The 22,662-nt window shown below is 42.2% G+C and overlaps 2 protein-coding genes and 1 long non-coding RNA gene across 7 annotated transcripts in view; 2 read left to right on the top strand and 1 right to left on the bottom strand.

Annotated features, from left to right (window-relative positions):
* frs2a (fibroblast growth factor receptor substrate 2a) overlaps nucleotides 1–2,773 on the top strand; it is a 118,671-nt gene extending 115,898 nt beyond the window's left edge. For all 5 annotated transcript variants that reach the window (XM_072267451.1, XM_072267450.1, XM_072267455.1 and 2 more), the window contains one exon: nucleotides 279–2,773. In XM_072267451.1, coding sequence (XP_072123552.1) covers nucleotides 279–1,235 — 957 coding nt within the window. In that variant the 3' untranslated portion in view covers nucleotides 1,236–2,773. The remainder of the gene's footprint in view (nucleotides 1–278) is intronic.
* A 6,708-nt stretch (nucleotides 2,774–9,481) lies between these two features.
* LOC140202513 (uncharacterized) lies at nucleotides 9,482–12,611 on the bottom strand. The gene is made up of 2 exons (XR_011887111.1): nucleotides 12,179–12,611; nucleotides 9,482–11,659 (listed from the first exon to the last, which is right to left on the bottom strand). It is a non-coding gene; the product is annotated as an uncharacterized lncRNA (long non-coding RNA).
* cct2 (chaperonin containing TCP1, subunit 2 (beta)) overlaps nucleotides 12,596–22,662 on the top strand; it is a 32,222-nt gene continuing 22,155 nt past the window's right edge. The window contains exons 1-2 of the mRNA XM_072267456.1: nucleotides 12,596–12,671; nucleotides 20,195–20,269. Of these exons, the coding sequence (XP_072123557.1) occupies nucleotides 12,669–12,671; nucleotides 20,195–20,269 (78 nt within the window). The 5' untranslated portion in view covers nucleotides 12,596–12,668. The remainder of the gene's footprint in view (nucleotides 12,672–20,194; nucleotides 20,270–22,662) is intronic.

A 22,662-nucleotide genomic window follows, 5' to 3' on the forward strand; every position in this document is an offset into this window, starting at 1 on the left:
TGGGTGGTGGTAGTGCATTTAAAAACAATACTGATTCTTTATCTTATATTTGAAGGGGAAAATGACAGGTCAAACTCTTGATACTAATTAAAAGCAGAAACTTTTAACTTAGAGTTTCTGAAAGCAATCTAGGTAATCTCTTGTACTTTGTGTTGAGAATATATATGACTAAAAGCACCGTGAAAGAAAACCGTTATTGCTTTGCAGTTGCAGTAGTTTTATTATCTTGAATAACAGCAGTATCTGTTCATTGATAATGTCTTAATGCTTTTTCACAGGTTCACACATATGTTAATACCTCTGGTGTACATGAAGAACTGAAAAACAGATCCACTGTGCAAACATCATTGGAACTCCAACCCTTAAATAGTGAAGCTAGCTTAAATACAGAAGATCATTGCAATTCAATGGAAGAGAGAAACCCTCAAGTTGTATTTGAACCCCAAGGGGTAAAATTTGTTTTGGGACCAACTCCCGTGCAAATGCAGTTGATGGAAAAGGAAAGACAAGAGGCTTCTGGAAGTGAGCAGACAAATGCTGGCAGCAGCAATAACTGTAATGATTGGGACACTGGTTACGACAGTGATGAGCGGAAGGAAGCATCCTCTACTAACAAGTTTGTGTATGAAAATATTAATGGCCTTTCAATTCCCACTGCCTCTGGTGGCAGACGGAGTAGACTAATGTCAAATACTAGTTCAGATGTACAGAATATCAACAACTCCGCTCAGAGGAGGACTGCACTCTTGAATTATGAAAACTTGCCTTCTTTGCCTCCAGTGTGGGAAGTACGCAAACTAAGTAGGGATGAAGAAGATAGTTTGGGACCAAAGACGCCATCGCAGAATGGTTATCACACTAATCTTGATCAAATGCACAACTATGTTAATACAGAGAATGTAACTGTTCAGCCTAATGTACACAAGGTTGATTTTTTACGACAACTGGATTGCTCCCCAAGTGTTTTTAATTTTGATATAAGGCGACCAAGTCTCGAACATAGGCAGCTGAACTACATCCAGGTTGACTTGGAAGGTGGTAGTGATTCGGATAACCCACAGACTCCAAAAACACCCACTACTCCACTTCCACAAACTCCAACGAGGCGAACAGAATTGTATACCATGATAGACGTAGAAAAGACTGCTGCTATGTCAAATTTACAGAAAGCACTGCCAAGAGATGATGGAACTGCAAGAAAAACAAGACATAATAGTACTGACCTACCAATGTGAGCCTGGGAAGTACTATTTTGTTTAGTTGCACCTTTGTTATATAAAGACATGTGGACTGAGATTTCTCCTCTGAAAATTAACAATGCTTAATAGACAATGAAATAAGGAAAAAATAATAGGAATTGTGTTTTGAGCCTAACATGTTTATATCAGTTAAAGGGAATTCATGTAGAGCAGGAACTCCATAAAAGCACCCCGTTTGTTTTATCATTCTATAGCCGGACTTAGTTTATAGATCATTACTTTCTCCTTGCTAATTACATTCAACTGAATTCTCCTTAGGATGTTGTCAAAATGCAAATATCTAAAAATTTTGATACTGGCTTTTCTTGTGTTTCTTACAGAACTTTGTGTATTCTTTGCAGGCAAATGACAAACCTAACTAAACTTAACTTCCGCAGTTTCTATAGTGATCAGTGTGTTTTTCATTAGGCTAAACTGATGCTGGTATGCAACATGTATCTGTACTGAGATTTTGCCAACGAAAATCCAAGTATAAGCGTGCACTTTCACCAGGTAATAGTGTAACATTGCTGAAGATATCATGCAGTTTATCCTTAAATCTCAAAGGAATTTATTGTAGGACATTAAGACTTGACATTTGTGCCTTGGAGTGACTTCGTTTAAATTCTTTGCTGTTGAAGCTGCTGCCTCTACGTGCAGTTCCTTTCGCGTCTTACTTCTGAATGAATAGGTTGCAATCACGTTCTGAAAATGAAACTGCAGTTTTCTCTAACTGTTAATTAGTATACTTCCGACATGATTAGATGATTGTCATGTTAAACTTAAAGTAGGTATCACAGTGCCATTTTAATAATTGCAAAGTAAAACGATAGATACCACAATTATCAATTAGCAAACTATTAAATACACTAAATGATAAAAACATCTAATGTTTCTTGGTTATTTTTGTATTGTACAATACTGTAAAATGTTCTAACATGCATTATAAAATGATAATCTCTTTCTACATATAGTTATTGTATAAAAGTAGTAAAATAGTTCTAAAATTATTTTTACATAGGACACAAAATAGTATAAACTCAGATTGGGCACATCCATGCTTAATTTTGTTGTAAATTGTTTCGAGTTGCAGACATTCCATGTTTATTTTTCCTGCATTGATCCTTGTCGTAACCCGGTATATTTTATATTCCAGATAAATAATAGTAACAGAAATTGCCATGGTATTTTTTTCTAGCATTTCAGGTACTGATGTAGTTTGTCAAAATTGCTGGATTTATGGAATGCCCGTATGTTTGTCTGAGGTTGTCAAATGTCAAAAGTGCCAATATAATACATTTTTGTAGCACAAAAATGATTTTTACAAACTTTATAATTGATGCTACAGTTACCTGGTTTACAAAAGTCTTTTAGTTTTTAAGTAAAACCAAAATTTTAAACAAATCATTGTTCACATATTTGGCAGCTGATCGGAGATTCAAAGTGTTAATGGCTGTTGAAGTTCCCTGTGAAATAAGCTGCATCATGAGAAATGAACAATGTATTTAGCATTGTACGATTAATAAACTTTTTTGCTGAATAACAATCTCTGAGAATAAGTATTTATTTCAATGCGCCAGTTTGGGCGTGGGAAAAACTAAATTTTGGGGACATATTGGGCAATTTCAATTGAAGTCAGAGACTGAATTGGATGCATGTCAGTTCTGATGGAGTTTGCAGGTCACAACCTGAATGATTGTGATGGTTCACTTCAAGAAGAGCTCAATGACTTTTATGCTCACTTTGAAAAGGGGAATAAAGCTACACCTATGTGGATCCTACCTCATCTGGTGATCTTGTAATCTCTCTAGGAGGCCGATGTCTGAACATCCATCATAGAAAATAGGTGCAGGAGTGGGCCATTCGGCCCTTCGAGCCTGCACCGCCATTTATTATGATCATGGCTGATCATCCAACTCAGAACCCTGCCCCAGCCTTCCCTCCATATCCCCTGAACCCCGTAGCCACAAGGGCCATATCTAACTCCCTCTTAAATATAGCCAATGAATTGGCCTCAACTGTTTCCTGTGGCAGAGAATTCCACAGATTCACCACTCTCGGTGTGAAGAAGTTTTTCCTAATCTCGGTCCTAAAAGGCTTCCCCTTTATCCTCAAACTGTGACCCCTTGTTCTGGACTTCCCCAACATCGGGAACAATCTTCCTGCATCTAGCCTGTCCAATCCCTTTAGGATTTTATACGTTTCAATCAGATCCCCCCTCAATCTTCTAAATTCCAACGAGTACAAGCCCAGTTCGTCAGTCTTTCTTCATATGAAAGTCCTGCCATCCCAGGAATCAATCTGGTGAACCTTCTTTGTACCCCCTCTATGGCAAGGATGTCCTTCCTCAGATTAGGGGACCAAAACTGCACACAATACTCCAGGTGTGGTCTCACCAAGGCCTTGTACAACTGCAGTAGTACCTCCCTGCTCCTGTACTCGAATCCTCTCGCTATAAATGCCAGCATACCATTCGCCTTTTTCACCGCCTGCTGTACCTGCATGCCCACTTTCAATGACTGGTGTATAATGACACCCAGGTCTCGTTGCACCTCCCCTTTTCCTAATCGGCCACCATTCAGATAATAATCTGTTTTCCTATTTTTGCCACCAAAGTGGATAACTTCACATTTATCCACATTAAATTGCATCTGCCATGAATTTGCCCACTCACCCAACCTATCCAAGTCACTCTGCATCCTCTTAGCATCCTCCTCACAGCTAACACTGCCACCCAGCTTCGTGTCATCCGCAAACTTGGAGATGCTGCATTTAATTCCCTCATCCAAGTCATTAATATATATTGTAAACAACTGGGGTCCCAGCACTGAGCCTTGCAGTACCCCACTAGTCACCGCCTGCCATTCTGAAAAGGTCCGGTTTATTCCCACTCTTTGCTTCCTGTCTGCTAACCAATTCTCTATCTACATCAATACCTTACCCCCAATACCGTGTGCTTTAAGTTTGCACACTAATCTGTGTGGGACCTTGTCAAAAGCCTTTTGAAAATCCAAATATACCACATCCACTGGTTCTCTCCTATCCACTCTACTAGTTACATCCTCAAAAAATTCTATGAGATTCGTCAGACATGATTTTCCTTTCACAAATCCATGCTGACTTTGTCCGATGATTTCACCGCTTTCCAAATGTGCTGTTATCAGATCTTTGATAACTGACTCCAGCAGTTTCCCCACCACCGACGTTAGGCTCACCGGTCTATAATTCCCCGGTTTCTCTCTCCCTCCTTTTTTAAAAAGTGGGGTTACATTAGCCACCCTCCAATCCTCAGGAACTAGTCCAGAATCTAACAAGTTTTGAAAAATTATCACTAATGCATCCACTATTTCTTGGGCTACTTCCTTAGGCACTCTGGGATGCAGACCATCTGGCCCTGGGGATTTATCTGCCTTCAATCCCTTCAATTTACCTAACACCACTTCCCTACTAACATGTATTTTGCTCAGTTCCTCCATCTCACTGGACCCTCTGTCCCCTACTATTTCTGGAAGATTATTTATGTCCTCCTTAGTGAAGACAGAACCAAAGTAATTATTCAATTGGTCTGCCATGTCCTTGCTCCCCATAATCAATTCACCTGTTTCTGTCTGTAGGGGACCTACATTTGTCTTTACCAGTCTTTTCCTTTTTACGTATCTATAAAAGCTTTTACAATCATGAGGGTGCACCCAGGCAAGGCATCAGGCTCTGATGCTGTACATAGCAGGGCACGGCAATTGGGCTAACTAACTGACAGGACTATTGAAGGTCTTATTCAATATCACAGTTGCAGCCACAGGTTCCCGCCTGCTTCAAAAGGGCGATAATCATACCAGTGCCCAAGAAGAGCAGGGTGAGCTGCTTCAGTGACTATCAGCCAGTTACACCCATATCTACTCCAATGAAGTGCTTTGAGAAGTTGGTTTATGGCCAGAATCAACTCCTGCCTAAGCAAGGACCTGGACTTGCTGCACCACAATGGGCCTACAGCAGATGCAATCTCACTGACTCTCCACTAAGCTACGGATCACATGGACGATAGCAATACCTACATCAGACTGCTGTTTACTGACTACAGTTCAGTACAGATATCCTCAGTAGCAATCAACAAATTCCAAAACCTGGGTCTCTTTACCTCTTAATCTCTTACTATCTCTTCTTTCAGTTAGCCCTGACAAAGGGTCTCAGCCCGAAACGTCGACTGTACCTCTTCCTATAGATGCTGCCTGGCCTGCTGCATTCACCAGCAATTTTTATGTGTGTCTCTTTACCTCCCTCTGCAACTGGATCTTCAACTTATCAGGAGAGCACAGACTTGGCAGATTGAAAATAACATCTCTCTGGTAACTAACAGCACTTCACGACTGTGTACTTACCCCATTGTTCTACTCTCTACACCCACAAGTGTGTGGCTGGGCACAGCTCAAACACCATCTATAACTTTGCCAATGACACAATTGTTGGCAGAATTTCAAATAATACGAGGAGTGGAGGAGTGTAGGAGCGAGGTAGATCAGCTGGTTGAGTGGTGTCACAAATGCAACCTTGCACTCGACGTCAGTGAGACCAAGGAATTGATGGTAAACTTGAGGGGAAGTCGAGGGAACACACACCAGTCCTCATCGAGGGATCAGCAGTGGAAAGGGTGAGCAGTTTCAAATTCCTGGATGTCAACATCTCTATTGATCTATCTTGGGCCTAACATATTGATGCAATTACAAAGAAGGCCCAACAGTAGCTATATGTCATTCAGATTTGGTGGAAGTTCGATATGTCACCAATGATACTTGCAAATTTCTGTAGATGTAATGTGGAGAGCACTGTAACTAGTTGCAGCACAAACTGGTTTGGAGAGGGCACTGCACAGGATCAGAAAAAGCTGTAGCAAGTTGTAACATCAGCCAGTGCCACTGTGGGCATAGACTCCCCTCCACTGAGGACATCTTCAAAAAGTGATGCCTCATGAAAGCAGTATCCATCATTGTGGATCCCCCATCATTCAGGACACACCTTCTTCTCATTGCTACCATCAGAGAGAGGGTTACAGGAGTTTGAATTCACTCAAAAATTCAGGAACAGTTTCTTCCCCACTGCTGTTAAATTTCTGAATGGACAATATGTCACTTATACACTACGTCACTTTTTTGTTTTCATTTTGCACTACTTAAAATGAAATAGTTAATTTTAAAAATTAACTATTTATTGTCATTTAGTTTTTTTCATATTGCAATGCATTGCTGCCGCAAAACAACATATTTCATGATGTGTTATGTTATTAAACCTAATTCTGAATCGGTGAATTCTAATGATGTAGATGATGTACATGTCAACAGGCTTCATTCTTTAATCCAGGGAGAGCCATCTGAAGGATTGCAGGCTTAATTTAAGAAATGAATGTATTTCTTATTATAACAATTTGATCCTCAATACCTCACAATAAGCAAAAATTTAAATGTCATTCCTCTTCTTCCTTGGTATAAGCTCAAATGAAATGGAAATCTGTAAGACAAAGTGAAAGGGTCACTCTCTTTGTGCAGTGGGGAAGAGAGTTTTGTCTTGGGTTGGATCACAACTTTAGCTGAGATAGAGAATAGTACAGCAGGAGTCAGAGTTAGAGAGAGAAAGCTTTGCATGTGAGATTGGCAAATCTGTGCCCCCCCCACCCCCAGCAATCGCCTTGCTTAGTGAATGATGTGTATTATTTTGATTTCTGTACTGCTACTACTGTATACATGTTTTTTTTTTCTTTCTATATTGCATTTGTGTTCATTGTAAGTATTTTCTTGCGGCCTTGAGCATATGTCGTCTCCATTGTTTGTGAGTATGTAAGTGAAGATCCTGAGTTGAACCAGGAAAGAACACCTAACAAATTTTAAAATGCTTTTGTTTACACTCGCGATCAATTACAATGATCACTTAATCACATCTCTTGCTAACCCACCATTCTCTTAGACTTAGCTTGAAGCATGTCATTGTTGAAAAACAATTTGATACTCCTGTATTTGGTATATTATGTGAAATCTGGACTGAAGAAATCTTGTTATTTCTGGGCCCAGTCCACACATGATTGCCATTCCTTTCTGTAGTACAATGTTAGCTAGTATGGTTTCCATACTCAAATCACACAGTGAAGCAAATCTTGTGAGTTAGGGTATGGTGTTCAATAGGGTAAAGTTCAGAATCTGTGCTTTCAAATACTACTGACTGCACTTCTGTAGGCCACAGCCCAACTGAGATATTGCTTCCCTCTTCATGTACCTTCAGGGAAAGAGGCAAGTTTTGACAGAGCTATAATGATGTCATAACTTTCCCCTTTACTGATCACAATGCGTGAGATTGGATTTAAACAATAGATGATTGAACATAGAAACTTACCGCACATTACAGGCCCAACAGCCCAGTAACCTACTCCAGAAACTGCCTAGAATTTCCCTAGCACATAACCCTCTATTTTTCTAAGCTCCATGTACCTATCTAAGAGGCTCTTAAACAACCCTACTGTATCCGCTTCCACCGCCACCGCCAGCAGTGCATTCCACACACCCACCACCCTCTGTGTGAAAAACTTACCCCTGACATCCCCTTGGTACCTATTTCCAAGCACCTTAAAACTATGCCCCCTCATGTTCGCAATTTTAGGCCTGCAAAAAAGCCTCTGACTATCCACGCGATCAGTGCCCCTCATCATCTTATACACCTCTATCACGTCACCGCTCATCCTCTGTCACTCCAAGGAAGTTCACTCAACCTAATTTCATAAGGTATGCCTTACAATCCAGGCAATATCCTTGTAAATCTCCTCTGCACTCTCTCTATAGTATCCACATCCTTCCTGTAGTGAGGTGACCAGAAATGAACACAATACTCCAAGTGGGGTCTGACCAAGGCTTCTATAGTTGTAACATTACCTCACGGCTCTTGAACTCAATATCACAGCTGATGAAGGCCAACACACCATACGCCTTCTTAACAACACTGCCAACCTGTGCAGCAACTTTGAGTGTCCTATTGACACGGAGCCCAAGATCTCTCAGATCCTCCACACTGCCAAGAGTCTTCCATTATTATATTCTGTCTTCAAATTGCACCTACCAAAATGAACCACTTCGCACTTAGCAGGGTTGCCGTCCATCTGCCACTTCTCAGCCCAGTTCTGCATCCTACTGATGTTGCACTGTAACCTCTGACAGTCCTCCAGACTATCCACAACACCCCCAACCTTCGTGTCATCAGCAAACTTACTAACCTATCCTTCTATATCTTCATCCAGATCATTTATAAAAATCACAAAGAGGCAGGGTCCAGAACAGATCCTGCAGAACACCCCTGGTCACTGACTTCCATGCAGAATACGAACCATCTACAACCACCCTTTGCCTTCTGTTGGCAAGCCAACTCTGGATCCACAAAGCAAGGTCTCCTTGAATTCCAGGCCTTCTTGCTTTCTGAAGGAGCCTTGCATGGGAAACCTTATCAAAGGCCTTACTGAAATCCATATACACTACATCCACTGCTCTACCTTCATCAATGTGTTTTGTTACATCTTCAAAGAATTCAATCAGGCTCGTAAGGCACAACCTGCCCTTGACAAAGCCATGCTGACTATTCCTAATCATATTATGCCTCTCCAAATGTTCATAAATCCTGCCTCTCAGGATCTTCTCCAACAATTTGCCTAACACTGAAGTTAGACTCACTGGTCTATAATTTCCTGGGGTATCTCTACTCCCTTTCTTGAACAATTAAAGCGATGCTGCTCGGTAATAACTGTTCAAAGATAAATGGATGAAATGTCTGAGAATGTGGAAGACACATTGTGCATCATACTTAGGACAACATAATTTGCTCTGCTGTTGGATGTGTCAGCTTTGCCAGGCAATGAAACTTTGCTTCTTGACTATGTTTGCTTCATTAAAGACGAAAGCATGGTTCAGGATTTATTTTTTAGGGGACTAGAAACAGATACGAAGGAGGCATCAATATTTCACTTTGTTGAGCAATCTTTCAAAGAGAAGGACCTTCCACTCATTAATATTCTTGCTTGTGCAACATGGGATACTATCAATACTGGGATGCCACTAGGGTTATTAGTTTCTTTGTAAAATAAAATCTGTACCCGATTTATTTGTCCTTCACTGTATTATTTTATTTATTGTATTATTCTATTTATTGACAGCGCAGAATTGGCCCTTCCGGCCCTTCAAGCCACGCCCTGATTTAACCGTAGCCTAACCACAAGCCAATTTACAATGAATTGAATTGACTTTATTACTTGCATCCTTCATATACGAGGAGTAAAAATCTTCACCTTACATCTGTCTATAATAAATAGTATGTACAGCAGGGTAGTCAATAGAACATAGAAATACAATTGTATCAGCATGAATTAAGCAGTCTGATGGCCTGGTGAAAGAAGCTATACCAGAGTCTGTTGGTCCTGGCTTTTATGATGCGGTACTGTTTCCCGGATGGTAGCAGCTGGAACAGTTTGTGGTTGGGGTGGCTCAGGTCCTCAATGATCCTTCGGGCCCTTTTTACACACCTGTCTTTGTAAGTGCCCTGAATAGTGGGAAGTTCACATGTACAGATGCGCTGGGCTGTCCGCACCACTCTCTGCAGTGTCCTGGGACTGAGAGAAGTACAGTTTCCATACCAGGCAGTAATGCAGCCAGTCAGGATGTCCTCAATTGTGCCCCTGTGAAAGTTCTTAGGATCTGGGGACCCATACCAAACTTCCACAACCTTCTGAGGTGAAAGAGGCGCTGTTGTGCCTTTTTCACCACACAGCTGGTGTGTACAGAACACATGAGATCTTCGGTGATGTTTATGCTGAGGAAGTTAAAACTGTTCACCCAATTAACCTGCGTACTGGTACATCTTTGGACTGTGGATGGAAACCCATGTGGTCATGGGGAGAATGTACAAGTTACTTACAGGCAGCGGCAGGAATTGAACCCAGGTGTTTTGCTAACCACTATGCGACCATGCTACACAGACAACATCTTGTCACAAAAATACCCAAGTGATCAGCTGCACAAATCATTAAATACTGTTATCACAACGGCAAATATAATCAAGCCCGATGCTCTAATTTTTTGACTATTTTGAGAGCTTTGTCTTGAAAATGATGAATTAGAATGTTTACTGTTGCACACAGAAGTCAAATGTCTCTCAAAAGGAAACTGCCTGAAATGCTTGAATGTGTTTTTAGAAACTGTGGTAACACTTCCTGAAGACTGGAATGCTTCATTCAGTAATTAGCTCAAGAATATTAAGCATGACATTGCTTATTTGTTATAATTATTTGCCAAGTTTAATGAAATCATTCTTCAATTGGAAGAAAATTATGTGAATCTTATCAAAGTCAAATCAGGCGTCTCCATGTTTCTGTCCAAGTTTTAACTGCAACATTGGCCGTTGTGACCTTTTCCAACTTCTGGGCCTCTCTGAGTTGGAAGAGAAAGAAAGAATACCAGATGATCTTCAAGAATACTGTGCGCATCTCAATGAGCTGCATGAAGACATATCAGAGAGATTTTAGGATCCTCTCTCTATCCAGATTCCAGAATGGGTAATAAATTCATTCCATTCCAGTTGACAGGAAGGATGGAGGAAGAACTAATCTCGCTACAAAATGTCTTTGAGTTGAAGCTGAGGTTAAAAGAAATCATATCAAGACCTGATTGCCAAAATCAATCCAAGCCCTACCCTGCACTGTGGAATAAAAGTTAAGATGTTCTTTATTGCCTTTCCAACATCTTTAGTGCAGTGCGATTTCAGTACAGTTACCCACTTCTTTCAACGCAACGGAACATACGGTAAATTACTGAATGTGGCGATCTGAGTGACATTCAGCCTGATATTGAGAAACTGATATCACTGCACCAAACCCATCATCTCAGTGAAAGGTGAAAAAGCAAAGAAGTCAACAGTTGGACTACTAATGTGTGGTCTAAAATTGTTGATGAAAATTGTTTCAAAGTTCAAAGTAAATTTCGTTAGCAAAGTAGATATATATCACCATATATAACACTGAAATTCATTTTCCTGTGGGCATACTCAGCAAATCTGTTGAATAGTAACTTGATGAGGATCAATGAAAGATCAACCAGAGTGCCTAAGACAACAAATTGTGCAAATGCAAATATAAATAAATGGCAATAAATATTGAGAACATAAGACACGAGTCCTTAAAGTGAGATCATTGGTTGTAGGAACATTTCAATGATGGGACTAGTGAATGTGTGGTTATCCCCTCTCATTCACGAGCCTGATGGTTGAAGGTATTAACTGTTCTTGATTCCGGTGGTGCGAGTCCTGACAACACACATCAAAGTTGCTGGTGAACGCAGCAGGCCAGGCAGCATCTCTAGGAAGAGGTACAGTCCACATTTCGGGCTGAGACCCTTCGTCAGGACTAACTGAAGGAAGAGTTAGTAAGAGATTTGAAAGTGGGAGGGGGAGGGGGAGATCCAAAATGATAGGAGAAGACAGGAGGGGGAGGGATAGAGCCAAGAGCTGGGCAGGTGATTGGCAAAAGGGATATGAGAGGATCATGAGACAGGAGGTCCAGGAAGAAAGACGGGGGGGGGGGGAACCCAAAGGATGGGCAAGGGGTATAGTCAGAGGGACAGAGGGAGTAAAAGGAGAGAGAGAGAAAGAATGTGTGTATAAAAATAAATAACGGATGGGATACGAGGGGGAGGTGGGGCATTAGCGGAAGTTAGAGAAGTCGATGTTCATGCCATCAGGTTGGAGGCTACCCAGACGGAATACAAGGTGTTGTTCCTCCAACCTGAGTGTGGCTTCATCTTTACAGTAGAGGAGGCCGTGGATAGACATGTCAGAATGGGAATGGGATGTGGAATTAAAATGTGTGGCCACTGGGAGATCCTGCTTTCTCTGGCGGACGGAACGTAGGTGTTCAGAGGCTCCTGTACCTTCTACATGATGGCAGCAGCGAGTTGAGAGGCATTCCTGGGTGGTGAGGATCTCTGATGATGGATGCTGCTTTCCTACGACAGCGTTTCATGTAGATGTGCTCAGTGATTTCACCCGCGATGTACTGGGCCGAATCCACTACCTTTTGTATGATTTTCCGTTCAAAGGCTCTGGTGTTTCCAGACCTGGCTGTGATGCAACCAGTCAATATACTCTCCACTGCACATCCTGTATCAGCTTGTCACAGTCTTACATGTCACGCGGAATCCTCACAGACTCCTAAGGAAGCAGATGCGCTGTAATTAAATAAAGAAATTATTTTTAAATAGGTTTGATTTTTTTTGTAATTACTTGTCACGACAGTCCCGATTTCCTTTGACAGCACAGGGCGGGGACGTTTCGCGCATGCGGGTTCACTCTATCCGGTGCGTGACGCAGCTTCCGTCTGTTAACCAGAAGCGGAGGGACGGCGGCGTCTGAGCGATCACCATGGTGGGTTACCGGAGTCGGACCGGCCTGGGAGTCGGGGGTTGGGGGAGGACAGAACCTTGCCGCGGCGTTGTATCATCGCTGTTCTGCTTGAGGAAACCGGCGGGCGAAGGGGTACGGGGAGGGAGGTGCCGCGGAGCACGTGGCGTGGGATAACGGTCGGGGCGTTGGGAGCGGTCGAGGGCGCACAGAAGCCGGCCTCTGTGGGCGAAACATCGGGCGAGAGACGGGTTCCTAGCGCTGGAAAATGCTCGAGGCTTTTCCACGGCGATCGAGGGGGAGCGGCCCCCAACATTGGGACAAAGCCGGTCTCGCCGAAAGTTCTAGTGCTCGTCGAGGCGGAGCCTTGCTGGGACAGCCAGTGCGCAGGCGCCGCCCGTCTGCTGGGGGCAGATCCCCGGTCTTTGTATAGATGCGGAAATCTGTGGTGTAACCATTCCCCGTACCTGTCACCGGGAGAGTAATAGGAAAAATAAATTGGCGGGATGTCTCATTTGTTAAGCTGGTAGAAAGATCCTAAAAAGTACCGGATGAACATTACAAGCTACAATGTAGTGGACCAAGAGCTGGGAGGTGAGGTGTAAACTCGAGTCCATCTTGATCGGGACAAGAGAAATGACTCTTTGATGTATGATTATATTAAAAATGACAACGTTCAAAAGGAGGGCATCAGGACAGTGGACCTAATATAGATTTTAATATATAACAAGGGAAGGAATCGAGCTTCTTAATTATGTAGATATTGTGATACAATGTGGAATAGGCTACTTGTTAGACAATTTACTATGACCAATCAACCTACCAACCAGTATGTGTTTGAACTGTGAGAGGAAACCCACGCAGTCACGGGGAGAGTGTACAAACTCCTTACAGGCAGCAATACGCTAGCTTGCCACCCCAAAGGCTTATTGGGGGAGGAGCGGGTGAGCAGGTAGCTGTAGCAAAATGAATAATTTGAAGGGAGCAAGTTCTCGGAAGGTGTTGTAGGAATGGAGAAGGATGGGTGTGTGCCGGAGCATAGAAGTAATAATAATTTGGAGGGACAAGTAGGCTTAAGAGCCAGCTAGGAAAAGAGTGTCACGTGGATGAGGCTTAGCATGTATGGATATGGATGGCAGGTTTAGAAGAGCTTGTTAAAATAGGATGGTTGGTCTTGACCTGAGCCACCGACTGTAACATTTCCTTCTACAGCATGCATTCCCGACCTGGGGCTAATGCTAGGGGTCCACGGCATATAAAAGGTTGGGAACCCCTTTTCTACAGATACTGCCTGGCACACTGAGTTCCTGCAGTAGTTTTGTTGCTGCAGTGTGATTGAGTATGTTGCAGAGGTAAATTTGAACAATTTGCAATGTAACTCAGCTTGCATGTTAGACCCAGTGGCTGCCAAATCCATTGTAGAAAGATGAGTTGGATTGTTTTGAGCTTCACCAGTACAGTGTGAATGTCATGAGCCAAGAGGCCAGATATTACAGGCATATGTTGAGAAATTTGTTGCTCTGCGGCAGCAGTACATTGGAATAGCACATAGAACATAGAAAACCTACAGCACAATACAGGCCCTTCGGCCTACAAAGCTGTGCCGAACATGTCCTTACCTAAGGTTAACCATAGCCCTCTATTTTTCTAAGCTCCATGTACCTGGCCTGGAGTCTCTTAAAAAACCCTATCGTATCCGCCTCCACCACCGTGGCCGACAGCCCAATCCACGCACTCACCACTCTGTAGAAAAACTTACCCCTGACATCTCCTCTGTACCTACTTCCAAGCACTTTAAAACTCTGCCCTCTCATGCTAGCCATTTCAGCCCTGGGAAAAAAAGCCTCTTGACTATCCACACAATCAATGCCTCAGAATAAAAAAAAAAAACAAACTTTAAATTACAATAAGAACTACATATAAAATTAAATAAACAGTGCCAAAATCGAGCCAAAAAAAGAAAAATGTATAGATAGTGTTCATGGGTTCTTTGTCAATTAAGAAATCTGATGGCAGAGGGGAAGAAGCTGTTCCGGAGACATTGAGTGTGTGTCTTCAGGCTCCTGTACTACCACTTGATGGTAGTAATGAGAAGAGGGCATGTGTTGAGGGTGATGGGGTTCCTTGATGATGTGTGCCGTCTTTGTGAGAAAGCATTGCCTTTTGACGGTGTTCTCGATGCTGGGGAGGCCCAGGACAGATCTTCAGAGATGTTAACACCCAGGAATTGAGCTGTTCACCTGTTCCACTGCAGATCTTTTGATGGAAGACAGGTATATGTTTTCTCAACTTCCCCTGCCTGAAGTCTACTGTCAGTTCCTTGGTCTTGCTGACGTTGAGTGCAAGGTGGTTATTGCGACACCACTCAAACAGATGATCTATCTCACTCGTGTATGCCTCCTTGTCACCATCTGAAATTCTGCCAACAGTAGGTTGTGTCATTAGCAAATTTAGAGATGACACTTGAGCTACACCTAGCCACACAGTCGTGAGTGTAGAGCTGGGGTTCCCACCCTGGGTTCCACGGACCCCTTGCTTAGTGGTATTGGTCTGTGGCATAAAAAGTCTGGGAGCCCCTGATATAGAAAGAAGAGTAGAGCAGTGAGCTAAGCACACATCTTTTTGGTGTGCTAATGTTGATTGTCAGTGGGGAGGAGATGTTATTTACAATTTGCACAGACAGTGTTGTTCCAGTGAGGAAGTCAAGGATACAGTTGCAGAGGGAGGTACACAGGCAAAGGTTTTGGAGTTTGTTGATTAAAACTGAGGGTATGATGGTGTTGAACTTTGAATTGTAAGCAATAAACAGCAGCCAGATGTAGGTATTACAATTGTCTAGGTGAACCAAGGCCAAGTGAAGGAGCCAGTGAGATTGTATCCATTATAGACCTATTGTGACAATCAGCAAATTGCAGAGGGTCCAGGCCCTTGCTTAGGTTGGAGCTGATTTTGGCCAAGACCAATTTTTTAAAACACTTTATCATAGCAGATGTGAGTGTAGCTGGGCGATAGTCATTGAGGCAGCCCACCCTGCTCTTCTTTTGGCACTGATATGATTGTTGCTCTTTTGAAGCAGGTGGGAAATCATCGACTGCAGCAGTCCTTGAACGCTCTCTCTAGTTTGCTGCACGTGTTTTCAGTGCTCTACCAGGTACATCATCACGATGAAGGATGTTCTGACGTTAGCTACAGGGATTCGCATGGGTGTAGTTTCATTCCCTCTTCCAAAATGTGCATAAAAGGCATTGAGCTGATCTGGGAGTGAGGCATTTCAGCCATTCATGATGTTAGGTTGCGCCTTGTAGGAATTAATGGCCTGCAAACCCTGCCAGAGCTGACATGCATGCTGTCTCTTAACTTTATCTGGAATTGTTTTTTTGCTCATAAGGTAGCCTTCTGTAGTCATGTTTGGACTTCCTTGTATAGTTGTGGATGATTAGTCTTGAATGCCAAAGATTTAGCCCTCAGCAGCCTACGAATCTCCTGGTTCATCCACAACTATTAGTTTGGGTAGGTCCAGTATGTTCTTGAAGGCACACTTTCATCCACATATACCTTGATGAAGTCGGTGTGGCATATTCATTCAGACTCTGTGATGAATCCTTGAATGTTGTCCAGTCCACTGTCTCAAAGCAGACATGTAAGCACTCTGCCTCCCTTGACCATACCTTTTTGGTCTTCATCTTTGGTGCTACAGTCATTAGTGTCTCCCTATACGATACAGTTCAGGTGATCGGACTTTAGAAAGTGGGAGGGAGTGTCACAATAAGCATTCTTGATGGTGGTATAACAGTGCTAAAGTATGTTGACTCTCTTTTTACATGTGATGTGTTGATGGTAGTTAATGATGGGATAAAAAGTTACTTAGAGAAAGACAGGAACTTGTGTATAGCCCATTGGATGTTCATTGATGTATTGACAAGAGTTTATACATTCTGCATAAGTGTTTGTGTTGCTGCTGGTGACTGCCTTCATAGCTTATGTAATCAAGAAAAAAAAACTGAATTTTTTATTCATTTTCTATCTGATTGGTATAAATGTTTCTGCAAATACTTGTTGAATACTATGTATTTTAAATGACATACTTGACTCAATTGAATTGAATTGACTTCATTTCTTAATCCTTCACACACGAGTAAAATTCTTTAAGTTAAGTTTCCGTCTAAATGTGCAATGTGCAATCATAGTTATTTATAATAAATAAACTACTAATGTAATATAGAGTACACTCAAATCAGTGTGAGTTCATCAGTCCAATGGCCTGGTGGAAGAAGCTGTCCCGGAGCCTGTTGGTCCTGGCTTTTATGCTACGGTACCGTTTTCCGGATGGTAGCAGCTGGAATAGATAGTGGTTGGGGTGACTTGGGTCCCCAGTGATTCTATGGGTCTTTTTTACACACTTGTCCTTGTAAATGTCCTGAATCATGGGAAGTTCACAACTACAGATGAGCTGAGCTGTCTGCAGAGTCCTGCGATTAAGGGAGGTACAGTTCCCATACCAGGCAGCGATGCAGCCAGTCAGGATTGTGTCCCTGTAGAAAGTTCTTCGGTTTTGGTGGCCCATACCCCCAAACTTACTCAACCATCCGAGGTGAAAGAGGCGCTGTTGTGCCTTTTTCACCACACAGCTGGTGTGTACAGACCACGTGAGGTCCTCGGTGACGTGAATGCCAAGGAATTTAAAACTGTTCACCCTCTCAACCCCAGATCCATTGATGTCAATAGGGGTTAGCCTGTCTCCATTCCTCCTGTAATCCACAATCGGCTCCTTTGTTTTTTGTGACATTGAGGGAGAGGTTGTTTTCTTGATACCACTGTGTCAGAGGGATGACTTCATCCCTGTAGGCCACCTCGTTATTGTTCAAGGTAAGCCCAATCAATGTATTGTCAGCTTAATAAATGCTGCTTAATAAACTTAATATAATGGGTTGAATCTTTAATTAACAATTTGGATGAGAGTTTTGGTGGCATGATCAGTGAGTTTGCAGACTACAGCAAAATTGGGTTGGTGGACTGTGAAGAAGTTTAGGTTACATTGGATCTTGATTAACTGGGAAAGTAGGCCAAGGACATGTACAAAGTTCTGCATGTAAGGCTGTTAAATCAGGCCAGGGCATGCACAGTGAATGACAAGGCCCTAGGGAATTTGTAGAACAGAGCGACCTGGGGATACCAGTGCGTAATTCCCTGAAAGTGGCAACACAAGTAGATAAAGTGGTGAAAATTAGATATGGCACATTTACCTTCATTGTACGAGCTATTGACAAGAGTGGGTCATCATGATGAGCTGAACAAGGTATTGGTGAACTCCTTTTGAGTTCTGACATCAGTTCTGGTTGCCAGGATTTAATGTGGCTGTGCTATGCTAGAGAGGATGAAAAAAAAGATTTACCAGGATGCTGCTGTAACTGGGGTACTTGAATTACAAGGAGAGGCTGGAGTGAAGGAAGCTGAGAAGTGACTTTGTGGAGGTTTATAGAATCATGAGAAACATACATAAGGTTGATTGTTCTTTTTCTCGGATAGGGGAGGTCTATATAATATGAGAAAACTAGAGGTCATATGTAATATGAGGAAGGAAAGACTTAAAAGGAGACCTGAGGCAGGTTTTTCACACACAGGGTGTGGGTATATGGAACAAGCTGCCAGATTAAGTAGTAGAGAAAGGTATACTAAGGTTAAAAAACATTTGGATGGGTACCTGGATAGGAAAAGCTTAGCCAAGGATTTGGGCCAGATGCAGGCTTATGGGACTAGCTCGGGAAAACACCTTGATCAGCACGGACATATTGGGCTGTTTTCATTTTGTGTGACTTTGAACTGTGATAGCCGTGACGTAACAGCAAGGTCCTACTCATCCAAATTTACCTAAGCCAAATGAGTTGAACTTCAGTATTGAATAATGCATACCAAGGCCTTAGCGGAGACTAGGGCTGAAGCAGCAAACTACTAATTATCAGTGCCCTGACAGGAGCAATGTTGGGGTACAGCTTGGTCTTCCACTGAAACCTCAGGGGCATTTTTAAGCTTTTAATTTTGTATGATTTTATTGAAACTGCTTGATTTGTAAATGTTTTAAACTTTATGATAACAAAATTTCCTTTTCCCATTCTCCAGGCCAAAAATCTCCATTGACATGATCGGGGATTGGGCTGGCATGGAAATATAGGCAGATTCTCCAGTTTATTACAATAAAATGTCAATAATCTATTGATTGTGGAATTTTGGTCATGGTGAGCACACACATTGTTGGGTGTTACTCGTAAACTCTAAACCATGCCCACTTCACTTTTAAGTGTTTCGTGGAATAATATCTGTAAACCCATTTGTGTGACACAATCTGCAGAGTAGCTTTCGTTGTGAGGGATAGGAGCATGGAGATCTGGTGGAAGCCGCCAAAGTAGATGGAAATAACTGATCTGTGGTTATAACAATTTCTCTGTATATTAGTTTCATCTTGTTTGGAAAACAAGCTGAATCACACTAGCAGCACACTTGGCTTACATTCTGGACCCTTAGAGTTTCTAGCCACACACATAACTGACAGTCTGGATTGACTTTATGAGTACAAATTACTAATCCCATTCGTTAGAACTGGGCTGCCCTAAACCTTCCCCTCCTCCCCCACTTCCTTACGCTGACTTCTCATCTTTTTTTCCTCCAGTCCTGATGAAGGGTCTCACCCAAAACGGCGACTGTTTATAGTCTTTTCCACAAATGCTGCCTGGTGTGCAAGTTCCTCCAACGTTTTTGGTGTTTTGCTGCCATGGACCTGTTCAGTTACTGATACTAATGAGAGAGCCAGATGCTAAATGATTGGGATTTTGGATATAGGATTATCAGACTTTTACTGTACTGGGGAGCAGGCCTGTTCTGGGTTAGGACAAAGTTACCATTATGTCAATCATTAGCTAAGAGATTCCCAAGACTCAATTCCTAGAGTTACTTACGTGGAAGAGCTGAATGAAAGCAATTCACCAGCCATTGCCAGCAGGATTTGGCATTATGTAGCTAGAATCCCCTCCAAACTCTTATATTTGTATTGATTCTAATTTTCGTTCTGATACTCCAGCTGATAACGCAGTTTATAATACAGCTTTAGTACTTTGGTGTTCAGGAAGTATTCATTTGAAAGAGAAGTAATTAACAAGATTGGCTGCTCCACTGACTTGATTACATCACTGCTGCCGTGGAGGAGGGGTTTCCTTGTTTTAACTTTTGACAGCAACCACGACATGCACTGTGGAAAGCTCCTTCAAAGCTAGTAATGAGTGCAATTATTTTGCCCATATGGGCACATTTAAGGCCATTTATTTGCATTTTAATTTCTTTTGAAGCTACTTTTCATATAGACGAAAGAGAAATTTGTTTCAGTGACTCTTGTAGAAACAGATTGTCTAGTCTGGCTAAGCAATGTTTTGCTGTCTGATGTTTTGTAAGACTTCCAAGTTCCCACAGGTTGATTTGAGGTATTTACATTTGTTGGCATCATTCAAAGGATTATTGGTGATTTGGACAGATAATTGAATTTATCCTTCTTTTGCCAGGCTTCCCTTTCGTTAGCTCCTGTAAACATCTTCAAAGCAGGTGCTGATGAAGAAAAAGCTGAAACAGCCCGTCTGGTAAGTATTTAAAATATTTTTAAATTCCCCATTGTTTGACTGACCTACAATTTTTATTTCAGTGTAAATATTGACATATCTACAAAAGCATGTCATTTGGAAAATGATCTGAATCAATATAGAACATAGAACAGTGCAGGCCCTATGGCTGACCCTTTAACCTACTCCAAGATCAATCTAACCTTTTCCTCTCACATAACTCGCCATTTTCCTATTATCCATGTACCTATTTAAAAGTGTCTTAAATGTCCCTAATGTAGCTGCCTCCACCAGTATTCCTGGCAGCATGTTCCACACACCTACCATTTTGTGTAAAAATCCCTACCTCTGACATATCCTCTTTACTTTCCTCTCAACACCTCAAAGTTATACCCCTCGTATTAGCCATCTCCGATCTGGGAAAAAATCTCTAGGCTGTTCACTTGATCTTTGCCTCTTCTAATTTGTATACCTCTATCAAGTGACCGTTCATCCTTCTCTCCAAAGGGAGAAGCCATAGCTCACTCAACCTATCCTCATCAAACAAACTTTTTAATCCTGATGTCATTCTGGTAAATATCCTTTGCACCCTCTCTAAAGCTCCCACCTCCTTGCTATATTGAAGCGACTAGAACTGTGCGGGCTAACAAAGGTTTTACAAAGCTGCAGCATTACCTCACAGCTCTTGAACTCAGTCCCCCACCTACTAAAGTCCACCCATCAACTTGCACTGCAACTTCGAGGGACTTATGAATGTAAACCCCAAGATCCCTCTATTCCACACACTTAAGAATCCTGCCATGAACCCTGTATGCTATCTTCAGGTTCAACTTCACAAAGTGAATCACTTTCCACTCCCATCTGCCACTTATCAGCCCAGCTTTTGATTCTTATCAATGTCCTGTTGTAACCTACAATTCTCTTCTACACTATTCACAAGCTTCATGTCATTTGCAAACTTACTTATCCACCCTTCCACTTTCTCATCCAAGTAATTTATAAAAATCAGAAGGAGCAGGAGTCCCAGAACAGATCCCTGCAGAACACCACTAGTCATCGACCTCCAGACAGAAATGCTCATCTATAACCACCCCTCTGTCTTCTATGGACAAACCAATTCTTAATCCATGCAGCCAAGTTCCCTGGATCCCAGGCCTTACGATTTTCTAAATGAGCCTGCCATGGGGAACTTTGTCAAATGCCTCACTCGGATTCATTGCCCTTACCTTCATCAATATGTTTTGTCACTGCTTCAAATAAACAGTATCCTGGATATAGAGTGCAAGTTGAATCAAGAGTTAAAATTGGCATGTCGCAAAGGTAATGCTACAGTTGTTATGGGGAATTTCAACGTGCAGGTAGACTGGGAAAATCAGGTTGGTACTGGAACCCAAGAAAGTGAGTTTGTGGAGTGCCTCCGAGATGGATTCTTAGAGCAGCTTGTACTGGAGCCTACCAGGGAGAAGGCAATTCTGGATCTGATGTTGTGTAACGAACCGGATTTGATAAGGGAACTGGAGGTAAAGGAGCCATTAGGAGGTAGTGACCATAATATGATAAGTTTTAATCTACAATTTGAGAGGGAGAAGGGAAAATCGGAAGTGTCAGTATTACAGTTGAATAAAAGGGACTTTGGAGCCATGAGGGAGGAGCTGGCCAAAGTTGACTGGAAAGATACCCTAGCAGGGATGACAGTGGAACAACAATGGCAGATATTTCTGGGAATAATACAGAAGGTGCAGGATCAGTTCATTCCAAAGAGGAAGAAAGATTCTAAGGGGAGTGAGGGGCGACCGTGGCTGACAAGGGAAGTCAAGGATAGTATAAAAATAAAAGAGAAGAAGTATAACATAGCAAAGACGAGGGGGAAGTCAGAGGATTGGGAAACTTTTAAAGAGCAACAGAAGATAACTAAAAAGGCAATACAGGGAGAAAAGATGAGGTACAAAGGTAAGCTAGCCAAGAATATAAAGGAGGATAGTAAAAGCTTCTTTAGGTATGTGAAGAGGAAAAAATTAGTTAAGACTAAAGTTAGGCCTTCGAAGACAGAAACGGGTGAATTTATTATGGGGAACAAAGAAGTGGTAGAGGAGTTGAACAGGTACTTTGGATCTGTCTTCACTAGGGAAGACACAAACAATCTCCCAGATAAAATAGTGGCCAGAGGACCTAGGGTAATGGAGGAACTGAAGGAAATTCACATGAGGCAGGGTGGTGTTGGATAGACTGATGGGACTGAAGGCTGATAAATCCCCAGGGCCTGATGGTCTGCATCCCAGGGTACTTAAGGAGGTGGCTCTAGAAATCGTGGATGCATTGGTAATCATTTTTCAATGTTCTATAGATTCAGGATCAGTTCCTGTGGATTGGAGGGTAGCTAATGTTATCCCACTTTTTAAGAAAGAAGGGGGAGA

This window comes from Mobula birostris, chromosome 9 (assembly GCF_030028105.1).
Source record: "Mobula birostris isolate sMobBir1 chromosome 9, sMobBir1.hap1, whole genome shotgun sequence".
Classification (NCBI taxonomy): Eukaryota; Metazoa; Chordata; class Chondrichthyes; order Myliobatiformes; family Myliobatidae; genus Mobula; species Mobula birostris.